The sequence below is a fragment of the Dicentrarchus labrax genome, unplaced genomic scaffold, assembly GCF_905237075.1.
Source record: "Dicentrarchus labrax unplaced genomic scaffold, dlabrax2021, whole genome shotgun sequence".
Lineage (NCBI taxonomy): Eukaryota > Metazoa > Chordata > Actinopteri > Moronidae > Dicentrarchus > Dicentrarchus labrax.
Genome location: NW_026136719.1, coordinates 20,693,771 through 20,717,988, shown reverse-complemented (window position 1 = coordinate 20,717,988; position 24,218 = coordinate 20,693,771). Strand labels below are relative to the sequence as shown.

The 24,218-nt window shown below is 39.5% G+C and overlaps 1 protein-coding gene across 2 annotated transcripts in view; it reads left to right on the top strand.

Moving 5' to 3' along the window:
• LOC127352220 (CUB and sushi domain-containing protein 1-like) overlaps positions 1-24,218 on the top strand; it is a 396,058-nt gene that overhangs the window by 75,155 nt on the left and 296,685 nt on the right. For both annotated transcript variants that reach the window (XM_051380421.1, XM_051380419.1), the window contains exon 2: positions 13,878-14,094. In XM_051380421.1, the coding sequence (XP_051236381.1) occupies positions 13,878-14,094 (217 nt within the window). The remainder of the gene's footprint in view (positions 1-13,877; positions 14,095-24,218) is intronic.

The following is a 24,218-nucleotide window of genomic DNA, read 5'->3' as shown; positions in this document are numbered from 1 at the left end:
ATACATTTTCTGAAATAAGTGTGGTCTGAGCAGGCAGAGGCATAATTTCAATGTTTGATACCAGACAACACTGACCCATGTAATTTGTGTTGACATCCTGCTCTAGTGTGCCCTCACCCTAATGTTGGTCTGATAATGTTGTTGCAAGCTGCAACATTATTGAACTCATGCAGGCAGGACATTATCCACTTGCAGCAAGCAAATGTACCACTGCAAAAGTGCAAGATTGCTGTTAGTAATCTGCTCCAGCGTGACGTTATGTCTGTGAATATTAAAGTAGCATATGTTCATTACTGCAAGCAAGGACACTTTTTAAAAAGTATTTTGTTTTAAATCCAATTTAAATAAAGTATTTCAACAACATTAAATATCCATACCAAACATGCAATAATCAAAGTTAGGAAAGAACATCATTAGGTATTATTAAGAGCTGAACAGTCAAAAACTCAAGCTAATCTGTTTCATCAGAATGGTATAAAATGTTGTCCATTGCAGAAGGCGATTGAGAAAATGGGTTCTCGGCCTTCAAAGGCATCTTAATTCTTAGAAATGTATTTTAGCCTTCATAAAAATTATTGTTTTCAATGTATCACTGTACAGTTAGAAATTTTTTTATCTCCTACCACAAAACATAGATATAGACATAGATACTTAACTGAATGATCCAGGTATGGAGGCAAATTCATTAACAAAATTCAGCTTTTCAGAATTATTATGCATTTTTTAAATGCTTACTTGACTTGACAGCACGGTGGCTCAGTGGTTAGCACTGTTGTTTCACAGTAAGCAACCAAGTCCTGGGTTAAAATTTTTCTGTCAGTGACCAAGGCCCCCGGTGCCTCACTGTTGCTGCCCACTGCTCCTAACACTTAGGATAGATTAAAAGCAAAGAACAAATTTCCCTTCTGGGATCAAAAGGATAACTTAACTAACTTAAAATTCAGTGGCTCTGATAGCTAATCTCTGTTGTTCATGATAATGTACACTATGGTAGGCTAGTGGCTTATTTGGACAACCAAAGAGAGAAGTCACTATTAAGTAATATAATATGCTTCAACGTTGTAATGCATCATGGATTATTCTATTATTACCTTTTAATTGTCTTTCTCTCATTCTTTGCATCAACTTTTTTACTGTTATCTATAACTTTTTGCTTGTATGTTTACTCTCCCTGGATGAAGCAGATTTCCCTCTGTACTTTACTTTGTCCTTTATTCCATCAGTCAGCCTTTCGTGGGTTCATCAGCTCTTGCTCTTTCTTTCCATCTCATCTCTGTTGCTTCATCTACAGTATTTTCCAATCTTAACTCTTCTTGTGCCTTCTGCTGACCTTCTGCCTCCCTTTGCCTCTGTTTCTTTCTTGTCTTACAGCGACAAGTTTTTCCACTTGCAATTTTAACCCTGCTTCCTCTTTTCTTGCATCTTTGCTATTTCCATTTTAACTTATGTACCCTTTCATTTCTTCTCTCTCTCTCTGTGTTTGCGTCTGTCTCTCTCTGCTAGCTCATGTGAAACATCAATGTCCCTACAGATGAATAACAAAGCATATTGCAGCATATAGAGTATTAGGGCCCCAAGGGCAAATATAGAGATGCGAAGAGCTGCATCTCTTGCTCGCTCTTTCGCTTACTCTCTCCTTTGCACTCTTTCCCTCTCTCCAAGTTCATATTCCTTTCTACCTCTCTCCTTCATTGTATTTCTCTTTGTTGTGTGTCTGTGTGAATTAAAAGTTCCAGGTTTTTTGAGAAATATCTTTCTTTTGATCTTTTTTTAATTCACATTTTGATATATATATATATATATATATATATATATATATATATATATATAATCAATACACACATATATCTATACATATGGCATCCAGTGTTGTTTCTCCAGAGACCCCGTAGCTGTGTGTCCATTACTGTGGTGGCCAGTTGGCCAGCTTATGCATCTTGTTGGAATCACAATCACTGGACAGCAGCTGTTATACTGCCCTGTGTGTTTGTGTGGTGCCTGCATGCATTTTAACTGTGCACTGTGACACACATAGAGTTATTACACAAATCGCCCAGCAGAGCATCTCTGTCTGTCTCTCTCCATCTCCCTCACCTCTTGTCTCTCCCTCTCTCATATACACAGGAGACACAAGAATCCACAGGGACCAATAAACTCAAGAGACAGGCACACAGAAAAACAGGAAGGAAGACCTATACAGAGAAGCCCTGACAAAGTGAATTTACAGGGATATACTTTCTTTTCCTCCTAACTCTTCCTTACCTCCAGTGAAAGGCTGGTTAGAACTGTAAAATACTGAGCCATTGCAGGTGTAACTAATTAGGTAAATACCAGAATTGACAGAACACAATTAATTTCACCGGAGAAAGGAAGCTGAATTATTTACAACTGAATTACTTCAATCCATCTCTGGTCATCAGTTTAAAAACTACATGCTGTGGTTTAGGATGGTAACAGCCCAGGCTTAAAGGCATAATTTCTACCAAATTATTTCTTTCATAAAACACCCAGTGTATAACTCATCAATTTAAAGAATAATGTTCTGGTCCCGAAGGCTTCTATCAGCAATGGCCCAAATTTAATTGTGCATGTTTTAAGAACAGCCCAATTTTGTATGAATTCTTGAGTTTTTTACTATTTAATGTAGTGTAAAGGCCCCATATCACCTGTAACAGCCTCATAACCCACTGTGCACCGGCTAGATTCATAAAACATCTTAATACATTGACACCTTGTGATGCAGTTGCAGTAATTACACTACAACTGCATCACAAGGTGTCAATGTATTATTTGATTCAGTGGTTGTGATCATGTTTTCACTTCAATAATGAAGAGCAATTAAACAAGCAAGTCATATAATAGATTTCACATCTGTATGAATGCAACAAACACACATAGATTACACAAAGTTAGCAAATCTTTCTGGTAAATATGCAAATAAGTAAGTAGCCTGAATTAAGCTATATTTATGTTTTTATTTGCATGTCTATATTTTCCAGTGGAAAGGCTGATGCCGTTTTTCATATCTGTCAAGTTCCTTATCAATTAGACCATGACTCATTGGCAATAAAAATGTTCATCATCTCTGACTCTGAAATAAAGCTAAAATAGAAACTCAGGATCCGTGACTGCAGACCACCTACATGCAATCTATTTTTGTGCAAAATTTGAGGAATTTTGAGTCATTCCTCAATAACTCTTGATGTAAAGAAAAGAACAAATAAAAGTCAATATCACAATTGTTTCCTAAAGACTGATTACATTTACTTTTTTTCCCACTCATGAATATTGTTGAATTAATTTGTGAACACTAAAATTGAATGAAATTAATATCTAGATAACAAAATAAATAAATAAGCGAAAGAGAAAAAAGAAAATAAAAGAAAGCGTGGACAGAAAAACCGAAAAACCAAAGACTGCTACCAGATCTTAATTGGAACTGAAAGAATAATTTAGAATTTTGTGGTTTAAACAACAATATCTTGTAGCTACAGGAGGTTAACAAGCAGGCAGAGCTTGTGTTACCGTAATCACACCATGACGTACTGAACTTTTCACTGTCATAAACAAGTTAATTATACATATGTGCGTGTGTGCCTAAATAAATAAATCTAAATCATACACAAAACTGCATACTGATGTAATAGTTGTTTCATGGTTGTTGGGAATAAATGCCATAAAAGTGAAAGGGAAAGGTGGGAAAATAATTGAATCATTTTCCCAGCAGGGATAGATTCTAATAGAAGTGATCATAACATTATAAGACACTCCTCAACTAGTGAGTCTTTGATTGCTTGTGAAGGTATAATTTAGTTTTCCATTTCTTCTTTTGTGTGTGCATACACACCTGCACATAAATATGCAAGAACAACAAAAACAGAATCACAGGCAGCATTGCTTAATGCATTTAAAGAAAACATCTGTGTCATTTGAAGTAATCGCCCATTTACTTGTGTAAATATAGGATATGTTTTACTCGTTTTGCAGATTCTATGATTTTTTTATATTAAAAACACTGTCACACCTTGTTTTAAACAACTACTCTTTCTATTAACTCTGAATGAAAGTTTGTAATGTGACATGTATCTGGAGACTTGCATTTGTCCTTGTTGCTGTCAGATTATTCCAGTAAGCAAAGCATAACATAATGTGTGCTGATGCAAAACTTCTCAACTCGATCACAATAAAATCACAAAACAAACAAAACCAAAAACTTTGACAAAACCGATTAAGGTGTCTTTAAAGAATAAAGCTCCTGACTGTGAGGGATTATAGAGGAAAAAAGAACAGCAATTTGTTTTTTAAAAAAAGAAAACAAACCAAAGATAACCACTGTTAACTGTCATAATAATTGGGCTACAGGACGGCTTTCATTTGTTTTTCGTTTGCAGTAAAAACAGCATTATTGTCAGATGAAACAAGCAATTGATTTCCACTGTCAGGGAAAAATATCTTTATTGAAGAGGGGAAAAAATTAGAGGAAGAGAAGGGAGAGAGGGAGAGAAAGCCAGAAAATAGTAAATGGAAGAAAATGAAACAAAAATGGAGGACTTTCATGTGCTGTGGGAGTGTGTGTGTATGTGTGTGTGTTTTTGTGTTTTGTCAGCAATGAAAGAATGACCCTGTCCTGACCACACGTTACAGTTTATATTATAACATCTCAGCATAATAGTACAGTTAACCACATACAGATACACACCAAATACACCCAAGGCCATGCACACACACACAAACACTCAGAAACATATATACAGAGGATTGCTTACCATTGCTCTCTCTCAGCACCCATTTTGCTTTGCTGCGCTCTAACACACGTTCAGCAGATTGCTGAGTTCATGGATTTGATATTCCCACCTAGCCTTGACCGCAGAAGATCCTAATGTGTGTTTCTGCTGGAATGTGTGTGTAGGTGTGTGTGTGTGTGTGTGTGTGCGTGTGTGTGTGGGTGTGTGCTGACTGTTTGCTCTCTGTATCACATTTACATGTTGACTTTTCAAGAATGCAAAGGAATTCATAGGCTTTTTCTCCCCCCTCTTTTCACTTATCCCAAGGGTAAGTTCAATATTGAGCACACTGCCTCTTTTTTCAGAAATAACACTGCAAGCAAGTGGGGCATCAGTGATTTTCATTGTCACATCTTTTCTACTTAGATGGCTCTGTGTGTATCTGTGTTTCCCCTTCATTGACTCAGGAGCACCGCTACACGATGTTGAGGAAAACTCAGACCCAGAGAGTTTGACAGTTTAAACTGCAGTAAACTTCAACTCTAAAGGGAATACACATAGCTTTCCTTAGGCAAAAAAACCTAGTAATGCTTAATGCAGCTATAATCAATATTTTTATTATAACAATTGATCTTGTTGAATCCAGACAATTATGGCCTGACTCTGCATTTCTCCTCAACAAAGCTGTATATTTGTACACCAAGCTCATTGTTGTGGTTTTGAAGCTGGAAATTCTACAGTTGGGTTCACTCTTTCTGTTCATAGTGTAATTTATAGATATGGCAGGCAGTTGTTTTTTAACAAAAAGCTTGGAAAGAAACTCTATATGCTATCTGCTCAGCATCAACAGCATACAACAGACAGGAGCATAGCATTTAACTATAGAGCCAGACAAAAAACAGAGCTAAAAGAGAGTGAATATTGGACTTATTGGATGTGTAGATAGACAACTGTTTGTTAGCAAGACCCTGTGAAATGGAGACCTATAAAACAATGCATCTTCTTGCTGTAATAGTTATAATAACTTTTCATGGGACCTTTAAATGTGACATGGTGAGCGTATTGATCAATAAAAACTGAGGCACAAGCACTTCAAGAAATGGACTGCTTCCTATATACAGTTCTGTACACAAAGCTTCTAGGTCGCAGGGCACATATAAAATAAACAATATAACCATAGGAACTACAGATAAGGATTGAAAGGTTAAAGCCAAATACTTTTAGAATAAGTCATTCTTATTATGTCAAGTCATTTGATATTGCTTTGTATCACAGTCACTCCGGGACTGTATTTTAACAGTTATATATGAACTGTTTGCTATGTACAGATATAGTGTAGTCATGGCATCCTGAGCAGAGAAGGATGTCACCTTCCCTCCCCCTGTGTTGCTATCACAGCCTGTGCCTTGTTTACCTCTCTGGTCCAAAAGACAGACTAACAAAAGATGATTTTGGTGAGTTCTATTTTGTTCTGTCCGCTTTGAATGACGTTACAATGATCTACGAGGTAAAATTGCTGTTTTTGTCTATGGAGTCTGGCAAGCGATATTACAGCTGTTTCTGGTTAAACAAATGGTCTCTCTCTGTATTTTCTCCATAATGTTGTCACACAATAACAATCTAAGCTTTTTATTCGTCGACTGATATGGGTTTTTCACTGGCCGATGTCGATATTTAGAGAGCAAGGCTGCCAATGGCTGATATATAATGCTGATATCAAAATAAAGAAAAGTCAAAGTCAATGTATGACAATGTTCTGCTACACATTTACACCTCGGAGCTGTCGAGCAGTGTTTTGTTACTGTGCAGTGTAGACTAAAACTAAGCATCACATGTATCACTCACCTTACATGTCTTAAACATGGCAGCCAGTTAAAAAAAACATTTTACTTTTGACCCTGAAATGGCCATTCTGGGAAACACTCTGTGTTTCTTGACTGTGGTGACACATTTGGTAATGAGCTGTCGTTGTGGCAGTGTCTTGCACTGCATTTGCCATCACTTCATAAAACTGCCTCCAGTGCTTTGGCATCACCAGAGTGACATCAGCTCCCAAACCCCCAAACAAACAAGCATGGCCTGCCCTACTGAGACTGTAGAAGCAAATACAAATAATGGAATGACAGAATTTCAGCCAATGCCTATCAGCAAACACGTCTGTAGAGACGGTAATATCTGCACTGAAAAATACATCAATCACGATTTGTAAAAGATTTTGAAAGATGTATTATGTTCAGCTTCAGAGACGTCACAGGGAGAAGCAAGAGCAGCAGTAAGGCCAAGAATGTAACTCTCAAATTATTGTTTTTCTTTTTGTTGAGTATTTGGTTTCTGTGCTTCATTTTGATTTGAATCCCTTAAATCATCTCCATTCATTCTATTCAGAACGTAAGGGTACTGAGTTGCAGGTTGAAGGATGATTGATTACAGATGTAAAGTGGTGACTTCCCTCAGCAAGTAAATCGGTTTGTTTTTTAAGGCGAGAATGATGAAAAATGAAGATAATGTTTTATGATACACACACAGAGGTGCGCACATGCAAACACAAGTACACATGCAATCACATGCAATTCTCTCCTGTGCACCTCCCTGCCTTACTTTTATTACTTTGTCCTTATTTGGTCTCCTTCTAGCTTTGATTGTGTTTCTTTCTCTCTCTCTCTCTCTCTCTCTCTCTCTCTCTCTGCTTCTCTCTCTGAAACACACACACACACACACACACACACACACACACACACACACACACACACACACACAGAAACACCCCATCCATCCTACAGTACCTCTGCTATCTTCAGACAGCAACCCCTATTCCTTGCTGACAATGTTTAGGATTTACTCCGGACGTAGCCTTGATTCTCCCTCTGAGTCTCTGTGTGTTTGTCCATTTGTGTGTGTGTGTGTGTGTGTGTGTGTGTTTGTGTGTGTGTGTGTGTGTGTGTGAGGTATGATACATGTCTCTGCTCAACTCCATGGTTGTCATGGTGACCGGTGACTGGGCATTTCATGTCCCTTACCTCATTCGTTTAGCTCATCACCTTCACTTTATATTCAGTTTACTGGTTTTGCTAATTTCTATGCACATCTAATTTACATTTGACAAGTATATTAATCTTGTATTTGACAAATAGGCTCTTTGATCAACTTATTGAAGTGTAACAAGAGCCGTGGTTGAATTTTCAACACTGTTTGTTCAGTGTTTATTAGTTTGTGCTTTAATGATTTTTTTGTTTACTGGCCGGCACTAGTAAACTTTGCACAGTATAATTTCAGCCTAGAAAAATAAACACACAAAGGTGAAATTGCGGCCTGTTTCTAATTTAAGGAAGATTTTTCTTACTTTGCAGTAAAAAATTAGAACAAGTTGCATTGAGGAAAGTGCCATTTTCCTCTCTTTCAGTAACAATTCAGAGTCAATGTCATGATGGCTATGGAAACTGGTGAATAACTGGTAAGAGTACCTGCTTCCACAGGAGAACACAAAATCTTTTTCAAAACTGTTTTCAGCATAGTTAACTACATAGATAGATTTTCATATTATTTTCCAGAGACCTGCTTTTATCCCCACTGAGCACCAGCTAAATGGCCTAAACGCTTGAATCTAACTGCAGTCCCATTTACTTAAACTGTTTGACAGTGGGTTGACAGGGAGTGCGAGAAATGGCGATAGAGAGAAAGACAGACAGAGAGAGAGGTTGTGGTATTTGTTCTTTGTGTGATAAATATAGGAGGTGAGTGGGTGGAATAAAAACAACCTAACACTCTAGCGGGATAAGAGAGGAAACACAGAGAGATAGATATAATGACACCAGGAGAGAGACAATATGACATAGTGATAATAATAGCGATAAAGTGAGGAAGAGATGTAACGACACTTAGGGAGAGAGATGCAGTGATACTAATGGAGAGATAATTTTGGCGAAAGAGGGATGGAGAGAAAGCAAGAGAGATGAAGGAATGAGAGCAGGACAGAGGTAGAGGAAGGGAAGCAAGGAGGGAGGTGATGACAGAGAGCTGGGGAAAAAGATAGAGAGAGGAATTAAGCTGCAGGAAGGAAGAGATGCATGGAGAGAGGTGCGGGGATAGAGATAATACTGGTGTTATAAAGGGAGCAAGGATGGATAGGAGGTTAAAAAGAGAAAGAGATAGAGGGGAAAGATCGAGAGAGATGGACGGTTGCAGAGAGACAAACATAACGTGGGAGAGACACAATGATTCTGACACTGAGATATTGAACAAGAGGGAGGGGGTGGTACATGAAAAAAGGTGGGGAAGAGGCCAGAAAAATAGACAAAGATTTCTCTCCTCTCCTCTCCTCTCCTCTCCTCTCCACTTTTTCATAGGCAGTATTGAATCACTGCAGTCAATAGTTCTACACAGCGTAACTTAGAAAGATGCATTTGATTTGTGGCCCAGCATGCCATGGAAAGAGGAGGCCAGCATTTGATTTATGAGCCAGGGACCTTGTGGTCAGGTTCTACTAGATCGCTCCACCTCTCTGCCGCTTCTGAGCACCTAAAATTTAACAATCTGTCTGATTGCTATGTAGATATGTGCACTGGCCCAGTCCATTCCTGAACAATGCAGACTTTGTTTGGATTGTTAGGCAAAAACGATTGAGAAATAATTCATATTTCTGCATTAGAAACATCTCTCTGTCTCTTTAGTGGAAAAGGTAGAGAATCGAGTTACTTTGGTTTAATTGCTAATATGCAGCACAGAGCTCTTGGGAATGAATGTTAGATGGAAAAATGTAAGCAAGTGGCCATCCATATTTTAACCTGGGACATGTCTCACGAAATATATCAATGTGCCTACTTGGAGACTTACATAAACAATTTTTTTTAGTGAACATATGACCATACAGTAAATAACAATGGGGACACCTCAAAGCATGTGGGATATAATGTTTTTTATAATTTTTTTTTTCATCCTGTCAACTGAAGAAACAAAAAGCTTAAGTCACAGTCAATACAAATAAAGATATTTGTTAGATCTTCAAAGACATGAGAAGTTAAAAGAAGGACGTACTGAGCTAGGAGGAAGGACAGAGAGAGAGAAAAACATGGGGAAAAATGAATAATTTCTCTTGTTGTGTTTTTGTGAATACCTACAGTATTTCTAATCTGTTACCATGACAATGAAACAGACCGGCCGACCAAATTACACAGTTTGAAATGTGTCTGCCTAACCCTTTCCCATCAAAATAGTTGGCATGTGCTGATAATTAAAACAAGAGACAGTACCTGTATTGAGCTGGGCAAGTCAAAACAGTCCTTTGTGTTTCAAGGCACAGCATTTGTTATGATGGAGGCCCTCAATCACCAGCTGACTGGTGGCCTCCATCAACAGGTGTTGGACGTTTGCCTCAACAAAATAGTTTCCTAAAGGCATTTCTAATACCAAAAGTTATCCACGCCAATGGCATGGTTCTAGGGATAGTAATGTCATGGTCAGTGAGCTGCTCCACCACTTTGGACTTAAATATCTCATCAACTATTTGGGGATCTTTTGACTTTTCCTCTAGTGCCACCATGAGGTTGACATTTGTAGTAAGTAAAATGTCTCGACAATATTCGACAGATTCTCATAAACACGGTGAACATGGTTCAACATAATACGCTACTAAACATCAGCAAGTTAGCATTGTGAGCGTTTTAGCAAGCTGACATTAGCATTTAGCTCTAACCACCACTGTGCCTCAAGTACAGCCTCACAAAGCCGCTAATAGCTCTAGACCATTTTTCTCCTCTGTCATTTCTCACAGTGAGTAAGTGTTTGTTGTCTTGCTCGCATAGACAGCTGTTGGAAGAACTGACCATATGGTTGTCAGTTACTGGACAGTCTCTATAGCAGAAATGCTACACCAAACTAACGAAATCTAAGCATGATAAACCAGAGGGGGGAGAACTCAACAAAGAGGCAAGGCAAAGTACTTTTTACTGAAATGCCCCAAGTATGGTGCTTCAATATGGCCTCTGGCTCGATGCAAGCATCCGCTGAATTCCACTTATCCCATCTGCTCAAAGGGGGCAGAGGGGGGATCTGGCAACGGAAGAGACCATGGACAGAAAGAGAGAGACAACTGGAGACAGAATGAGAGACAGACACAAAGACGGCTGAGGGGAAGAGGTGAATTGGGTTGGAAAGACAGTGGAGAACAATCTGAAATTAATCTGGACACTCCAGATGGTTTGAAATTTGTGGATGTGTGTAAGCACATGTACATGTGTGCGTATCTCTTACTGCCAGCTTGTCCATTTGGGCCTGTGTATAGGTATTTATGCATGTTAGTGTTTTTTGTGTTACTTCAGACAAACATGAACATCTGGTATGTGCACAATTTCTGATCTCATTTCGATGGGAAAAAACAAAAACACACAGAAAAAGACGCACATTTTATTTTGTTTGGCATTTGGTTGACTAGAATGTGACCTAGTAGATAGTTGTCTCTGGAGTGTACAACACATTTCTGTATGTGTGTGAAAGAGAGTGTGTTCTCAGTAATATAAGGTTAATAAATCAATAGACATCGCTATCTGAGAAACAATTACTGCTGGCTTTCATGTTGGCCACACACACACACACACACACACACACACACACACACACACACACACACACACACACACACACACACACACACACACACTGTGCTACGTGCCCTGTATATTTGAGTAGCTTTTGGAGTAAACTGTATAAAGTGTTTCTCGAGGAGAGAGCAGCAGAAGATGAAAGATGGAGGAGAGAAGTGCAGGGAGAGTTTGTAAATGACGAAAGAGCAGTGGAGGAGAAGATACACAGAGGGTTGAGACATAGTGTGCCATAGTGGGGGATCCTTAAACCTTGTTTGTTTTTTATTTTTTGGCTTGGTTTTTTTGCTTTTACATGTGGTGCTGTACTGTTACGCCTTTGGTGCAGCTGCATCTGAACAAACTGTAGAAACTAAAAGTTGAATGTTGTTTTTTTCTATTAAAAATAATGTGTTTCTCATTTTGAAGAATTCATTTTTTGTCAACTAAAGCCAATTAATACATTTTTCAATTTTGTTACTGTTTGGTTAGCTGCTGTGTTTTGCCAGTGCTGGCCTTCCTCATTCAGCTTATTTTAGCTGTTACATAGAAGTGTAATGGTTTACAGAAGTCATGGTGCAGTGCAAATTTGGTACAGCTCGAAAAAAGTGTAAAAAGAGCACATTTGTGGGTGATACCGCTGTATATACCATACAACAGTGGAGCAACACCAACACAGTGTCTTATCTTAACTATCTTTGTGTTGCTGTTGTATCTGACCGGGAAGCCTAAGGGCATGCAATTCTCCCAGGCTGCTGTTTTCATTTGTGCTTGCCATTGTGTGACTGACTCGCACACCAATCAGCTTGTTGTGCTAACTTCAGCAGATGTTACTAAGGTACGGCTGAAAGTTTCCAGGCGGAACTCGCTTGTGAACTTTGGTTCCACATTACGTGCATCAAATCTACATTACTGCGTAGTCTGTGTAGATCTCACAGTTCTGGACCAAGACCCTTGTGATGGTTTGGGACAAATAAACAAACTGTTACAGCCCGAGGTTTTGGTGTACTTTTATTTTTTATTTTTTTGCCTGCTGCAGTTACATGTACAGTATAGCTTTTACCTGGTTGTTACACATTAGCTTAGCTTTTGAAAGCTTTAAGACTTGCTTTATCATTAATTTACTGCCTTTACTCTCTCTCATTGAACTTAACACTTCAAAGCTTTTCATGAATTCTTCAAAACTTAGCCAGCTATATAGAGTCTGTTTTTCTACATATGTGTCTGTGCAACTATGTCTCCTATGAATTATGTTCATACATGTATATGTAAGTATTCAGCAGTGACTGACACTCAGTGGGAATGTTGAGTGCCAGAAGCAGTGCTCAAATAGCACAGATTAAAGTAAAGGTGGTGTAAAGGCGTCTAAGCACTCACCCTTTACACCGGATCATATCACACATACTATGTGTCACATTTAGTATGTGCTCTGTAATTGTAACTTCAAAAGAAGTTTACGTTTTTTAAGTTGCATAATAATAATAAGCATAATTTAACCATACTTCATATATCATACATCAATGGTAACAATCTCTGTGATTCACTGAAAAATTCGTTACGTATGTCATGATGTGCAGCCTTTTCAGAAATGTTTAAAATGCACTTTGTGATGGATATGTTTATGTAAAAATATTTATGGATTTTTCCACAATTTGTTTTACTAATTAAAAAATAGCTGCATATGAGCTGGCTTAGGGGCAGGTGAGTGTGTTGTGTGTGCGTGTATTTGTGTGTATGTAGTTAATGCAAGAGATATAAGCTCTATATTCAATGTTGGTCTATTCACTGTGATAAGGGGACAATGTTAAGCCTTGTACAATCTTATGTCTAAATGTTTTTATGCTTGAGTGTTGAGTGTCTGTCATAGGATTTTAGTGTGTGATCACATGGTATATGCTGTAAAAACAACACCATACAGTATTTTGTGCACCATTAAGTGTGTATAAGTGTATGTATCATGGGAGGTTATTTCTGGTTCAAGATCAGTAGATCCTCTGGCTTAAAGGGTTAGAACCATGAAATATAAATATAAACAGTATGAACTCATTCAAGCTATTTGCATGAATGCCTCGCATGGCATATGCTATAGTGTCATGGGAGACTGTGAGGCATGTGTTGCATTATGTCGGAGTTGCTTGTGAGGACAAGGGCTTGTTGACACTTAGTTTAGCACATATTTAAGCTGTGCTCAGTGTTTTATTTCAAATACACATTATATGAATTCTAAAATTGGAAGATACAATTTCGATCCCTGGCGCCTACCTCTGCATCTCCCTCAAGTGTCCTTGGGCAAGATACTGAACCCCAAATGTCTCCCGGTGTCATTGCTGTGTGAGTGTGTGTAAATTGGATTAGTAAGTTTCTGATGAGCAGCTGGCACCTTGCATGGCAGATTCTCTGCCATCAGTGCATAAATGTGTGTGAATGGGTGAATGTGACATGTGTAAAGTGCTTTGAGTGGTCGGAAGACCAGAAAGGCACTATATTAGATCATTTATCTTACGTCTAAATTATATAATTCAATGCAAAATGAAAGTTTGTGAATATTCTAATATGATTTTATCCCATTTCTCTCTTCCAGCTGAATCTTGTGGTGGCGTAGTCCAAGGACTGAATGGTACCATAGAGTCGCCTGGTTTCCCCCACGGCTATCCCAACTACGCCAACTGTACATGGCTGATAATAACAGGGGAGAGGAACCGAATCCAGCTAACCTTCGTCACGCTGGCGCTCGAGGAAGACTTTGATATTGTATCAGTTTACGACGGACAACCGTCACCTGGCAACTTAAAAATGAGGTTAGAAATGATAATTCTATCATTCACAGTCTGATCTTTTTTCCTGCTCCTCTGTTGCTCTCTCTTCCCTATTTCTCTTCAGACCTCTCTGACTCTCACAGCTTGAGTTTAGCCTATCTTCTTCTCCAGCTCTACTCATACCTCCTCTGAACAAGAAGTTGGCATTCGGACAGCAGCATATTTCTTTTGATACTTATTTCTCCTAGATTGGAAATTACACAGTGTCAGCTTTAGTTATTTGACTGGATTTTCTGTCATATCGTATAAATAGTTTAAAAAAGGACACCCATTTTTGTGGCACTGTCTAAATGTAGATGAACAGAATAAATTGAGATTTGACAACAGACACTTTGACATTGAAATGGCTGGGGAGGATGTTTAATTGTCTTCTAAAAACGCAATCATTAACACAATCCACTAGAATGTAACATATTTAATAAGGAACTCTGTGTGTTTCATGAAAGTTCTTAGGCTATATTGTCACCTTACCGTATGTTGTAGGGCTTGGACTTTGCACAAGAGTACATACTGAACGGCAGGTGTAATAATACCTTAATATCACAGGAAGAGGCGTTGAGTAATGATCTACCTGATGATCATTAGGCTTTAAAACACTACCAGTGTCTCTGCAGATGTCTGTTTTAAATTAGAGATGCCGATAGCTGACCCTAAGGATCCGTATCAGGGCGGATGCAAGCATATTTTAATAGATTGGTATTGGCTAAAATAAACCAGATCAACTGACTGATTGTTTATTAATTCCTTGTAGCCATGGAAAGTGGCCGGATTCCTTATATTACCGTAATTTCCGGACTATTGAGCGCACCTGAATATAAGACGCACCACAAAAAAAATTGTACATATATAGGCCACACTTGTCTATAAGCCGCAGGTGTCCACGTTGTAACATGAGATATTTACACAGAAAGATTTTTTTAATTTTTAATTAAATAAATGCTGCCGTCTCCAACGTCTCACCATCGATTCATTGATGCCAAGCTTACGTGCAGCAGCTCTTCTTCGACAGCCAGATCGATTGCCTTTAACTTAAAAGCTGCATCATGTGCATTTCTTCTTGTGTTTTCCATGATGAGGGTGTGTGCATGATGCACAAAATGACTGAATGAATTGAATGAATTCAAACTGAAGGAATTCAAAACACAATCAAACTAGCATCTTCCTCTGTGCATTATCTCTTCCACCTGTCTGTCTCGCTCTTGCGCTTTCTGCTAGAGCGCCCCCTGGAGGACATTAGCCCGTAAAAATCTATAGATTAGCCGCATCATTGTTTAAGCCGCAGGGTTCAAAGCGTGTGGAAAAAGTAGCGGCTTATAGTCCAGAAATTATGATAGCCTCTTAATAATATAATAATATAATATAATGATGTTAGTGGTGTATTTTTTTCATTTGCGACATGTAATACTTAGTCTTATCTTCAGCAGAAATTAGGTTAAATGTCTTTGCTTGATAAGCTCAAGGCAAGCAAGGTTCAGTACTGTAATTCAGGCTCCAGCGGCTTTTGATAACCATGTGACCCTGTGAACCAGCATGTCAGGCTTGTTCTGTTTTACCAATGTACTTCAGAACATTGGGATGCAAATACAATAAAAAGGCTAAAAAACACTTAGCAGAAAAGGGTAAAGATTTAACTGCTTGGTATAAACATTAAAGCGCAGATGGAGCAATGGCAGAACATAAATTGGTTTCAGTATTGCATTTAATATAAGCTGTGCATTTCAAATGCAGTCCTCTTTCTCCAGGAGTGTCAAAGTTGTTAAGGAGGGTATAGTCCCTAGAAATCAAAGAGAGTAAATGACTGAAAAGAACAATGAGGAAAAACAGAAAACAAAATTCTTATAGGCTTATACATTTGCAAAAAGAAAAAAATACCTTTTGCAATTGAGGATTAAGTCACAAAAATTCCAATACCAGTTCTTGCATATTAATAATGTTGCAGTTATCATAGCAGCTAACTAAAATTTTATGGAGGAGGAAAAGGCAAGTGTGCTTCCATTTTTGACATTGTTTCAGGTTCATACTACAATGTGCTGCATGTTAATACAAATTATAGTATTTTAATTTTTTTTTTATTCTGGAGTCAACTGGAATGCATGGAGTGCAGACACATTTTTTAGTTTTTATATTAATGAATGTTAAAGGATTTGGCAGCCTTTGATAAAAAAAATGTGCAGGAAAATATAAGTCATTGATGAATTGGCAGCATCAGTTTGTGAGTTGTAGGACTGTAATATTGATGCAGAAAGGATGGATAGAATAGCATCTACAGAGCTGGCAAACTGTAGGTAGCTTATTCATAGTGCTCTGCTTGTGTGTAGGAGGGATGAGCTGGGAATGCACCAAGTAGTGTTTGAGGTTGGTGGTGCAGTTAGGGATAACACTGGGTTTTTCCTTGAAAACATTATATAGCTGTATTATGTGTCAGTGCTTGAGTTGAATACTTTTTTTTATTTGACTGGCTGAAGGAGAATAGTGTAGACTGCAGACTATACTGGTGGGTTTGTGTGGAGGCTTACAGCAAGTATGGCTTCTATTTGTGCATAAAGTTTCACCATCATATTTTTGTCTCTAGTTATTGCTTCTTTGCAAAGTCAAGGCTGCAGTAAACACAATTATTCATAAAGCTTTTTTTTTTATGTCACAGCTGGTCAGTTATAAGAAATATTAGCAAATACTAAATAAAATAACTACACATATTTATTGACACTGCTCTTTTACACAAGTATTGACAGTGTGTGAAAAAAGTTTAATGTTCTTTGATTCATATGTTTGTTGTGGTCAAAGTTGCAAATGGCACATTACCTATCAATAGAGCCACATCATAGTTCTTCTATTCTTCAAAATATATGTATATCCATAATTAAATAACTCACCATGTGAAGTTCAGAAAAGTTAGCGTTAAATAATACACAAAGTATGACAGCTTTTTCTTATGCATATTAGTGTAGTAGTGGTAGTAGTAGTAGTAGTAGTAGTAGTGCTCTGGTAGAATTTAGCATGATGTCCAATTTAATAATCCTGGATTTTCTATTGGTTACCGTAGTGCCTAAAAGTATGTAGAAATGTCGACAATGGGATCCTCCCAGACCCTCTGTTTTATTATGTACCAACCACTTTTCAACCGAAGTTGCGCCCTTATCCATAACACTGAGATATTGTGTTAAATCAAATCCCAAAACTTTACCCTCAATTAAAAACCTAATCAGTTCAGCATGATGCTTCTCGTTTATGATCTTGCCTGCATTATTCAACGTGTTGCTCGTGTTTTAGACCCACAATAAGTTAATAAGACTAAGAGAGTGTACTTTGGGCTTATGTTATGCGTGGCCTCACTGAACTGTGCTGTGATTATAATCATAAAATAGACTGGCTCAAGAGACTAGTTCAAAACACAGATTAATTACATCCTTTACTATGTCAATTTCCAAAATGTCTTTTAAAAATTAAAGTCCTAATATGTCTGTGAAATTAACTTGAACAGCTATTAATTATACTTAAAAAATCAAAAGACAATGCCAAAATATATGAAAGGGAAAAAATGTGATATATATGTATGTATGTAGTATGGGGCTTTCTCTAGCCTCTCAAGTACTGCACCTAGGACCCCCTACTGACTGTATGTGTTCAAAGTTGTTGGCCCAAAGCATGCTTCTGCTGGGATAGTGGAACCACCACAGTGTGCTGTCTGCAGGCCCTACACAGGGTGAAATGATAGCTGCACCCGAAATTTCCAGTGCTCTCCATAACTACAGCTGTGGTGTGAAGACAGGAAAATGTATACCAGCAACTCACCTGTGCCTGGCCCCTTTGGGCCATTCTTTGTTGTTTGCTTCTTCCATGACAACAGTGTGCTCCTGTCTTTTCTCTTGCCAAATCAGTGCTTTTTACAAACACATGCAGCATCACCTAAAAGCACATAAAAGCAATTATATCAAGTATTCAGCTCTGTGTTCATGTGAGGAGTCTGTTTGAAATGTTGGATACAGGGTCGGATAGGGCAGAACTTAATTTTTGTTGTGATCCTGGGACTTTCAAAATGTGTTGCCGCTTCTTATAGGACTACAAAGGATTCACCAATTTATCGACCTATATTCACCTCCTTGACTGACATTGACCTATCTGCAAACAAGATGGCATTAACCAATGTCAGTGGCCGACTAAATGCTGTATTGGTTATTTCCAACTCAAAATTTGGAACAATAATCACCTCTGTTTTCTAGTTGTTTGTTTCCCTGGCACAAAAGGGCAACAACAAAAAAACATCAGCATTGGTATTGGCCCAGATTTTCCCAACTGGTGCATCTCTAAGGACTACCACTTCATTAATTTTAAAAAAGGTTGTTGTAGATAACTGCAGTGGCAAGTGAGGTGGCAAGAGGTGGCAGCTGCATCCCTTTGCCAGCTTGGTTGCTCTATCACTAGTGTTAATTAGCCCTGGAGTTATTTGGCTCCCACACCAGGTGCATTCCAACCGTTCTGTCTACTGCAAACCCTCAAATGTAAAAGATCAGTAGAAGAGTGATGGCTCATTCTCTTCTTAACTCAGCTTCTGTGTTGATGTTACCACTTCTCTGAATGATGTGGACAGTAGGACAGGCAGTAGTGCTGAAATGAGACCACTGGCCAGTCTTCTTTCATGCCCTCAGGGTCTCCCTGGTGTGTGTCAGTGCAGCCAAAGCTTAGCTTGTAAGGCTTCCTCCAGCTCTAGCTGAGCATTGGTAGCCACTGAATAATTACACCCACCAACCCCTCTATGCTTATTAGAGTGTGACTTATGTTTTTACGTAAATATAAGAGCTGATTCCAATTATTCTGCTGCTGCCTGTTCTCTGTTTGAACTCCACAAAGGCAGTGGTCAGCTGGTTGACCCAAAACCCTCTCCTCCTCTCAGCTTCTGGTTGAATGGTGCAAGACTTGCTGATATGAACCCATCAGGCTGCCCACATGGACAGTAGGATGAAGCCGAGAGGAACTGACTGCCCTGTCTTTGTTCTCAAAGAGGAGAACAGAAGAGGGAGGATATATATTTCAGACCTTGTGTGTGGGGAATGCTGCAATCTCATATATAGAAGAAGGGCTGACCCGGCATCTATGGCCTTTTCTTACCAGCCCCAGCTGTGCGTCAGCAGCATTTACTTTACTCCATCCCACTCACTCTGCTGACTGATGTCAACAGTGTGAAAATATTTATTTCTGAACCTGAAAAGCTTCTCTCATATGGGAACCACAGCCTGCTCTGTCCTATAGTGTATAAAAAAGGCACATTCTCACAAGTCCCTTTTGACAAAATTTGAAGTGGTGTATGAGATGAGACCAAAAACAATTTTCCTTCCTTGGCTGGACAATAAAGTTTATTCTATTCTATTCTATACTCAACCTTGTCTGTTAGAACATACTGCACATACTGTAGATGGACAGCGGAGAAGAGGAAAATGTTGAAGAAGTATTTTAAAAGTTTTTGTGTATTTTTTGCTACTTTTTCACTGTGACAACCTGTCCCCATTGGAATCCATTGCAGGTACCTGAATTCCAGCTGACTACCTTTTATATCAGTAAGAAAAGTAAAACTTTTCACAGCTCAAGCACTCAAGCCTATAGGCCACCAGGAGTAAGTGGTGCTGAAAAGATTAATTGTAGAGTAGTATCACTTTTAGTTTGTCACTTAATGATTTCCTCCTTGGTACATATAGTCTATTGCAGGGGAACTGGTATATTGGTTGTCTTTGATGTAATGTCTTGCTTGTGTAAAATGTCCTAGAATCATGCTAATTTATCACATTCAGGTGGCACTGAGCAAGATATGCAGGTGTAACCCAGGTTACTAGGCCCTTATTAGAAGTCCAGTCTATCAGTTAGTTGATTAGATCAAAAAATTAATAAATTCATATTTTCTATGTGACAGATAAATACATAGAGTTTGATTTAAAATAATCTTACACGAAGTGAATAAATAGGATTTAGGATTAAAATCTTAAATATGCAAATAAATAAATTAATAGATTATAAGAAATTAATATAAACGGGTTATTCATGTCTGTTTACAAATAATATTTTGTTTATTTAAAGTGTGGTGAATGTGCCTTTCTGAAAGTGTGAAAGATTCGGGTGACATTGGGAGTTCACGTGATGTAACGTAGCGTTACCAAGGAGACGCCGTCAAGGTGTGCGTGCTGTCGTGTTTTTTTCTCTCTCTGCCGGACCAACGTCAAGGTGGCGTCATGCTAACCTGTTGCTGCAGATATCACTGTTCTGTGTAAGAGAGCCAAATATTCCAACGTCTTCCCAACGTTAATTTTATCGTCGGTGCAGAGAGCGAAGCTTTTCTTCTTGATTAGCGGACCGTGTGTTTTGTGACAGACGAAGGAGAACGTGAGTTGTGTTTATTAGCAGCATGGCGCTAGCCCGTGCTATTAGCCACATTTACTCCGCTAAATTCTGTTTTGAGGTTATACGTTACTGAACTCCCGTGTCCCTGTCTCTTCAAAAAGTGAAACCTGGACTGATGAGAGCTGTGTTCTGCCTTGTACCCGGAGTGTGTATATATGTGATGCTTGAGCCTCTGGTGAGTAAACTTTACTGAAGTTAGACTGATAAATGGAGTTGGAAGGTGCAATTGCTAATGTTAATAGGAATTAACGAGGCATTCATTTCATGTATGTTGTGTCAGAAATATGTTTCTGTGTTTTATATTACGGTGTTTTGTTTACCCCCACTCTGTTTCTCTGAGAGTGAGTGGCGGGGAGAAAGAAATGTTAAGCATTTTGTCTCATGTTAATAATGAGAAATGTGTTCAGTTCATTTAATGCACAGTAAAGAGTAGTTAAAATTATTATCAGGGAACAATGTTACAATATATATGTATAAATATGTGTTCATATGCATTTATTTACATTTAAAAGGATATTTTCTTTATATGAATATTTAAATAACCCTCTTTTGGCCTTTATAGGCCGGGTCTTATTTTCTTTGGTTGGATTCCTGGGTTGAGATCTGCATGAAGATGACTTCTTCTTCTTCCGCTGGGATTTCCCCCATTCTTTAGAGGTAGAGGGGAACCTCAGTGGCAGTGGCGAGCCGCCCAAACAGAGACTGTGATTATTCAGTGATTGAGTTTATTGAGAACTGTGTTGATATCTCATGTTATGTGGACAATTTAAATTTGTTTTTTCTTATTCTCAATTTTATTTCTTTACTCAACACAATATAACATACTTAAAACTTACCTGTTGGTTGTGTGAATCCTTTACTCTCACTCAATGCAATATTGCTAATACCCCTTTCTCCTGTAGCGATCTAGACTTCTGATTTTCTGGTCCACAAGGTAATTAATGCACTAATAAATAAACATACCTGTATCCCCCAGTCTTAACCATTAACAGTTAGAGCTGAGGCGGGTTACAGAAATTTGGCGAGCCAGCCAGGAGAAAGTGGAGTATTATTGAGTGACAAGAGTAGAAGGGTAAGAAGCAATATAGTATAATGGATATAGTGGAAGGTGAAAAGATAAATGTTCGTAACTCAGTTATTGTTAATGGGTTAACTCAAACTGAATTAGATGAGGAGCTTGAGGGACACCTAAAACGCTATGGCTCTATCAACAGAGTGCTAGTTATTGATGATCCAAAATCGGAGTATCATCTCTGCTCCATTGTGGAATTTGCAAGTAGCTCCGCAATGCATACATTTAGACCTATATTGCCAAAAGAGTATCAGAGCTCAGCTAATGCAAATGTTACCTTTAAGGTGCTCTCCCTGGATAGTGTTTACACTAGCACTGCCAGCAGTAGCGCCACCAAGGGGTATCTTGAAGAACTGCAGGCCATTGCTGATAAAAGTGGCAAGTCATTTGAAAGTGTACTCCAAGAGGAACTGATGAAGATAAGTGCAGGGAAAAGTGCGAACCTCCCCGCTGACACTGCACCAGTCAAAGACTCTCAATTAAACACTTCTGATGCAACTGGTTGGGAGAGTGAGAATATTAAAGCACCACCCCAGGTCATGCAACAGCCCTCTCTTCTGCTTGGATCTGTCTCCCCTGAGATAGTCAGGAACTTACCAGCTGTATTCCCACCATCTCCTTCACCCAGGCGTAGTCCGTGTGGATTGAGAGGCGATGTCCAAGCAGCATCAACACCAGCTGTGCAAAGGCTTGAGGCCGCTACTCGGAGTCCACAGGTAACATCCTTACCTACCAGTGTAAACGGTCAGTCGCAGCCTGCCGTGTTGACAGCCGCTCCATCGCCTAGCATGGCTGCTAACTTGGGCACTCAACACCCAGCGTCCCTGTCCATCAAAGCCAGTGGTAATGACAGTGCTACAGTGACACCTTCGGTACTCACCATGAATGATGTTAATCCTCCTGCTGTACAACGGGTTGTTGTTGAACATGTCATGAGAACTAATGAAGCTATGTCTCCCATGCACTCTTCATTCCGCCTCAGACCCTTCTCTGGGAAGGTTCCTCGTCCAAACAGTGAACTTGACTTTGATACCTGGAGAGCAAATGTTGACTTATTCTTGGCAGATCCCTCCATGTCTGACCTGCACAGAACACGCAAGATCTTGGACAGCTTATTGCCTCCAGCTACTGATGTTATCAAGCATGTCAGCCCTCAGGCTTTGCCATCAGTGTATCTTCAGCTACTGGACTCAGTCTATGGCTCTGTGGAGGATGGAGATGAGCTATTGGCCAAGTTTATGGGGACACTGCAGAACAATGACGAGAAGCCTTCTGACTATCTGAACCGCTTGCAAGTTGCTCTGAGTGCTGTGGTCAGGCGAGGTGGTATCGCAGAGAGTGAACGAAATCGTTACCTCTTGAAGCAGTTCTGTCGAGGCTGCTGGAATGATGGATTGATCGCTGATCTCCAACTGGAGCGGAGAGCAAATACACCGCCCTCGTTTGCTGAACTGGTGCTTCTGATCAGAACAGAGGAAGACAGACAGGCAAGCAAACGTAACCGTATGAAAAAACACCTTGGACTACTCAAGCCAAGTCCTGCTGCCCCAAAGTTCAGAGCTGCAGCACAACAGTTAGCCGCATGCAGTTGTGCCACACCTGAGAAAGAAGTAATTGATGCTGACATCTTCAAGAAACAGCTTAACGAGATACACGCCCAGGTTGCTGTCATGCAGACAGCAACTCCACGTAAAGCCAAGATCAGCAGTCCTGACACAACTGAAATTGACTCATTGAAAAGACAGATTGCTGAGATTCAAGCACAGGTAGTTGATATGAGGAAAGCAACTCATGATACTAAAAGCGACCACCTAGAAGCAACAGAGGTTAAGGCATTGAAACGTCAGCTTGCCTTTCTTCAAGCACAGATGAGCCCACCCCAAGCTCAGAGTCATCAGATACCATCGCCTGCATTCTCAAGAGACTTCTCCATGACAGCTCGACACCAGTCACCCAACAAGAGAGTGAGTGGACAGTCCAGTTCAGGGCCACCAGCACACAGTAGGCCCCGTCCATGGTACTGCTTCCGCTGCGGTGGAGACGCTCACCTGGCAGTCAACTGTGAGAGTGAACCTAATCCCCTTCTCGTCGAGGAAAAGAGACAGCTGCTCAGAGAGAAACAACGGCAATGGGATCAGCAAAGTGGCAGTCCTGGCATCCAGCAGTTAAACTACTAGAAGCCCCTGTTGCAGGGCAAACAGGGACTAAAAGACCAACTAAAAGCCCTAGAAATCCAAAGCAAGTGGCCAGCAAGTGTGGTAAAGCTAACACCACCTCCACCATACTGCCGCCCAAGCTGGTCGGAACAAAATGCACTGCTCAAGTCACTATTGAAGGCCACAAAGTTAACTGTCTACTAGACACGGGATCTCAGGTGACCACTATCCCACTGTCATTTTTCCAGACTCACCTGTCCCATCATCCTTTGAAATCCTTGGACGATCTTTTGGATGTAGAGCTGCAAGTAGAGGGAGCCAACGGAGAGGCTGTGCCTTACCTTGGGTACGTAGAACTCAACCTGTTGTTTCCAGAGGAGTTTTTGGGAAAAGAGACTGAAGTCCCTACGTTAGTGTTGGTTGTCCCTGATGTGAACAGTGTGCCTCAAATCCTCATCGGCACCAATTCACTAGACGTCCTCTACTCCAGC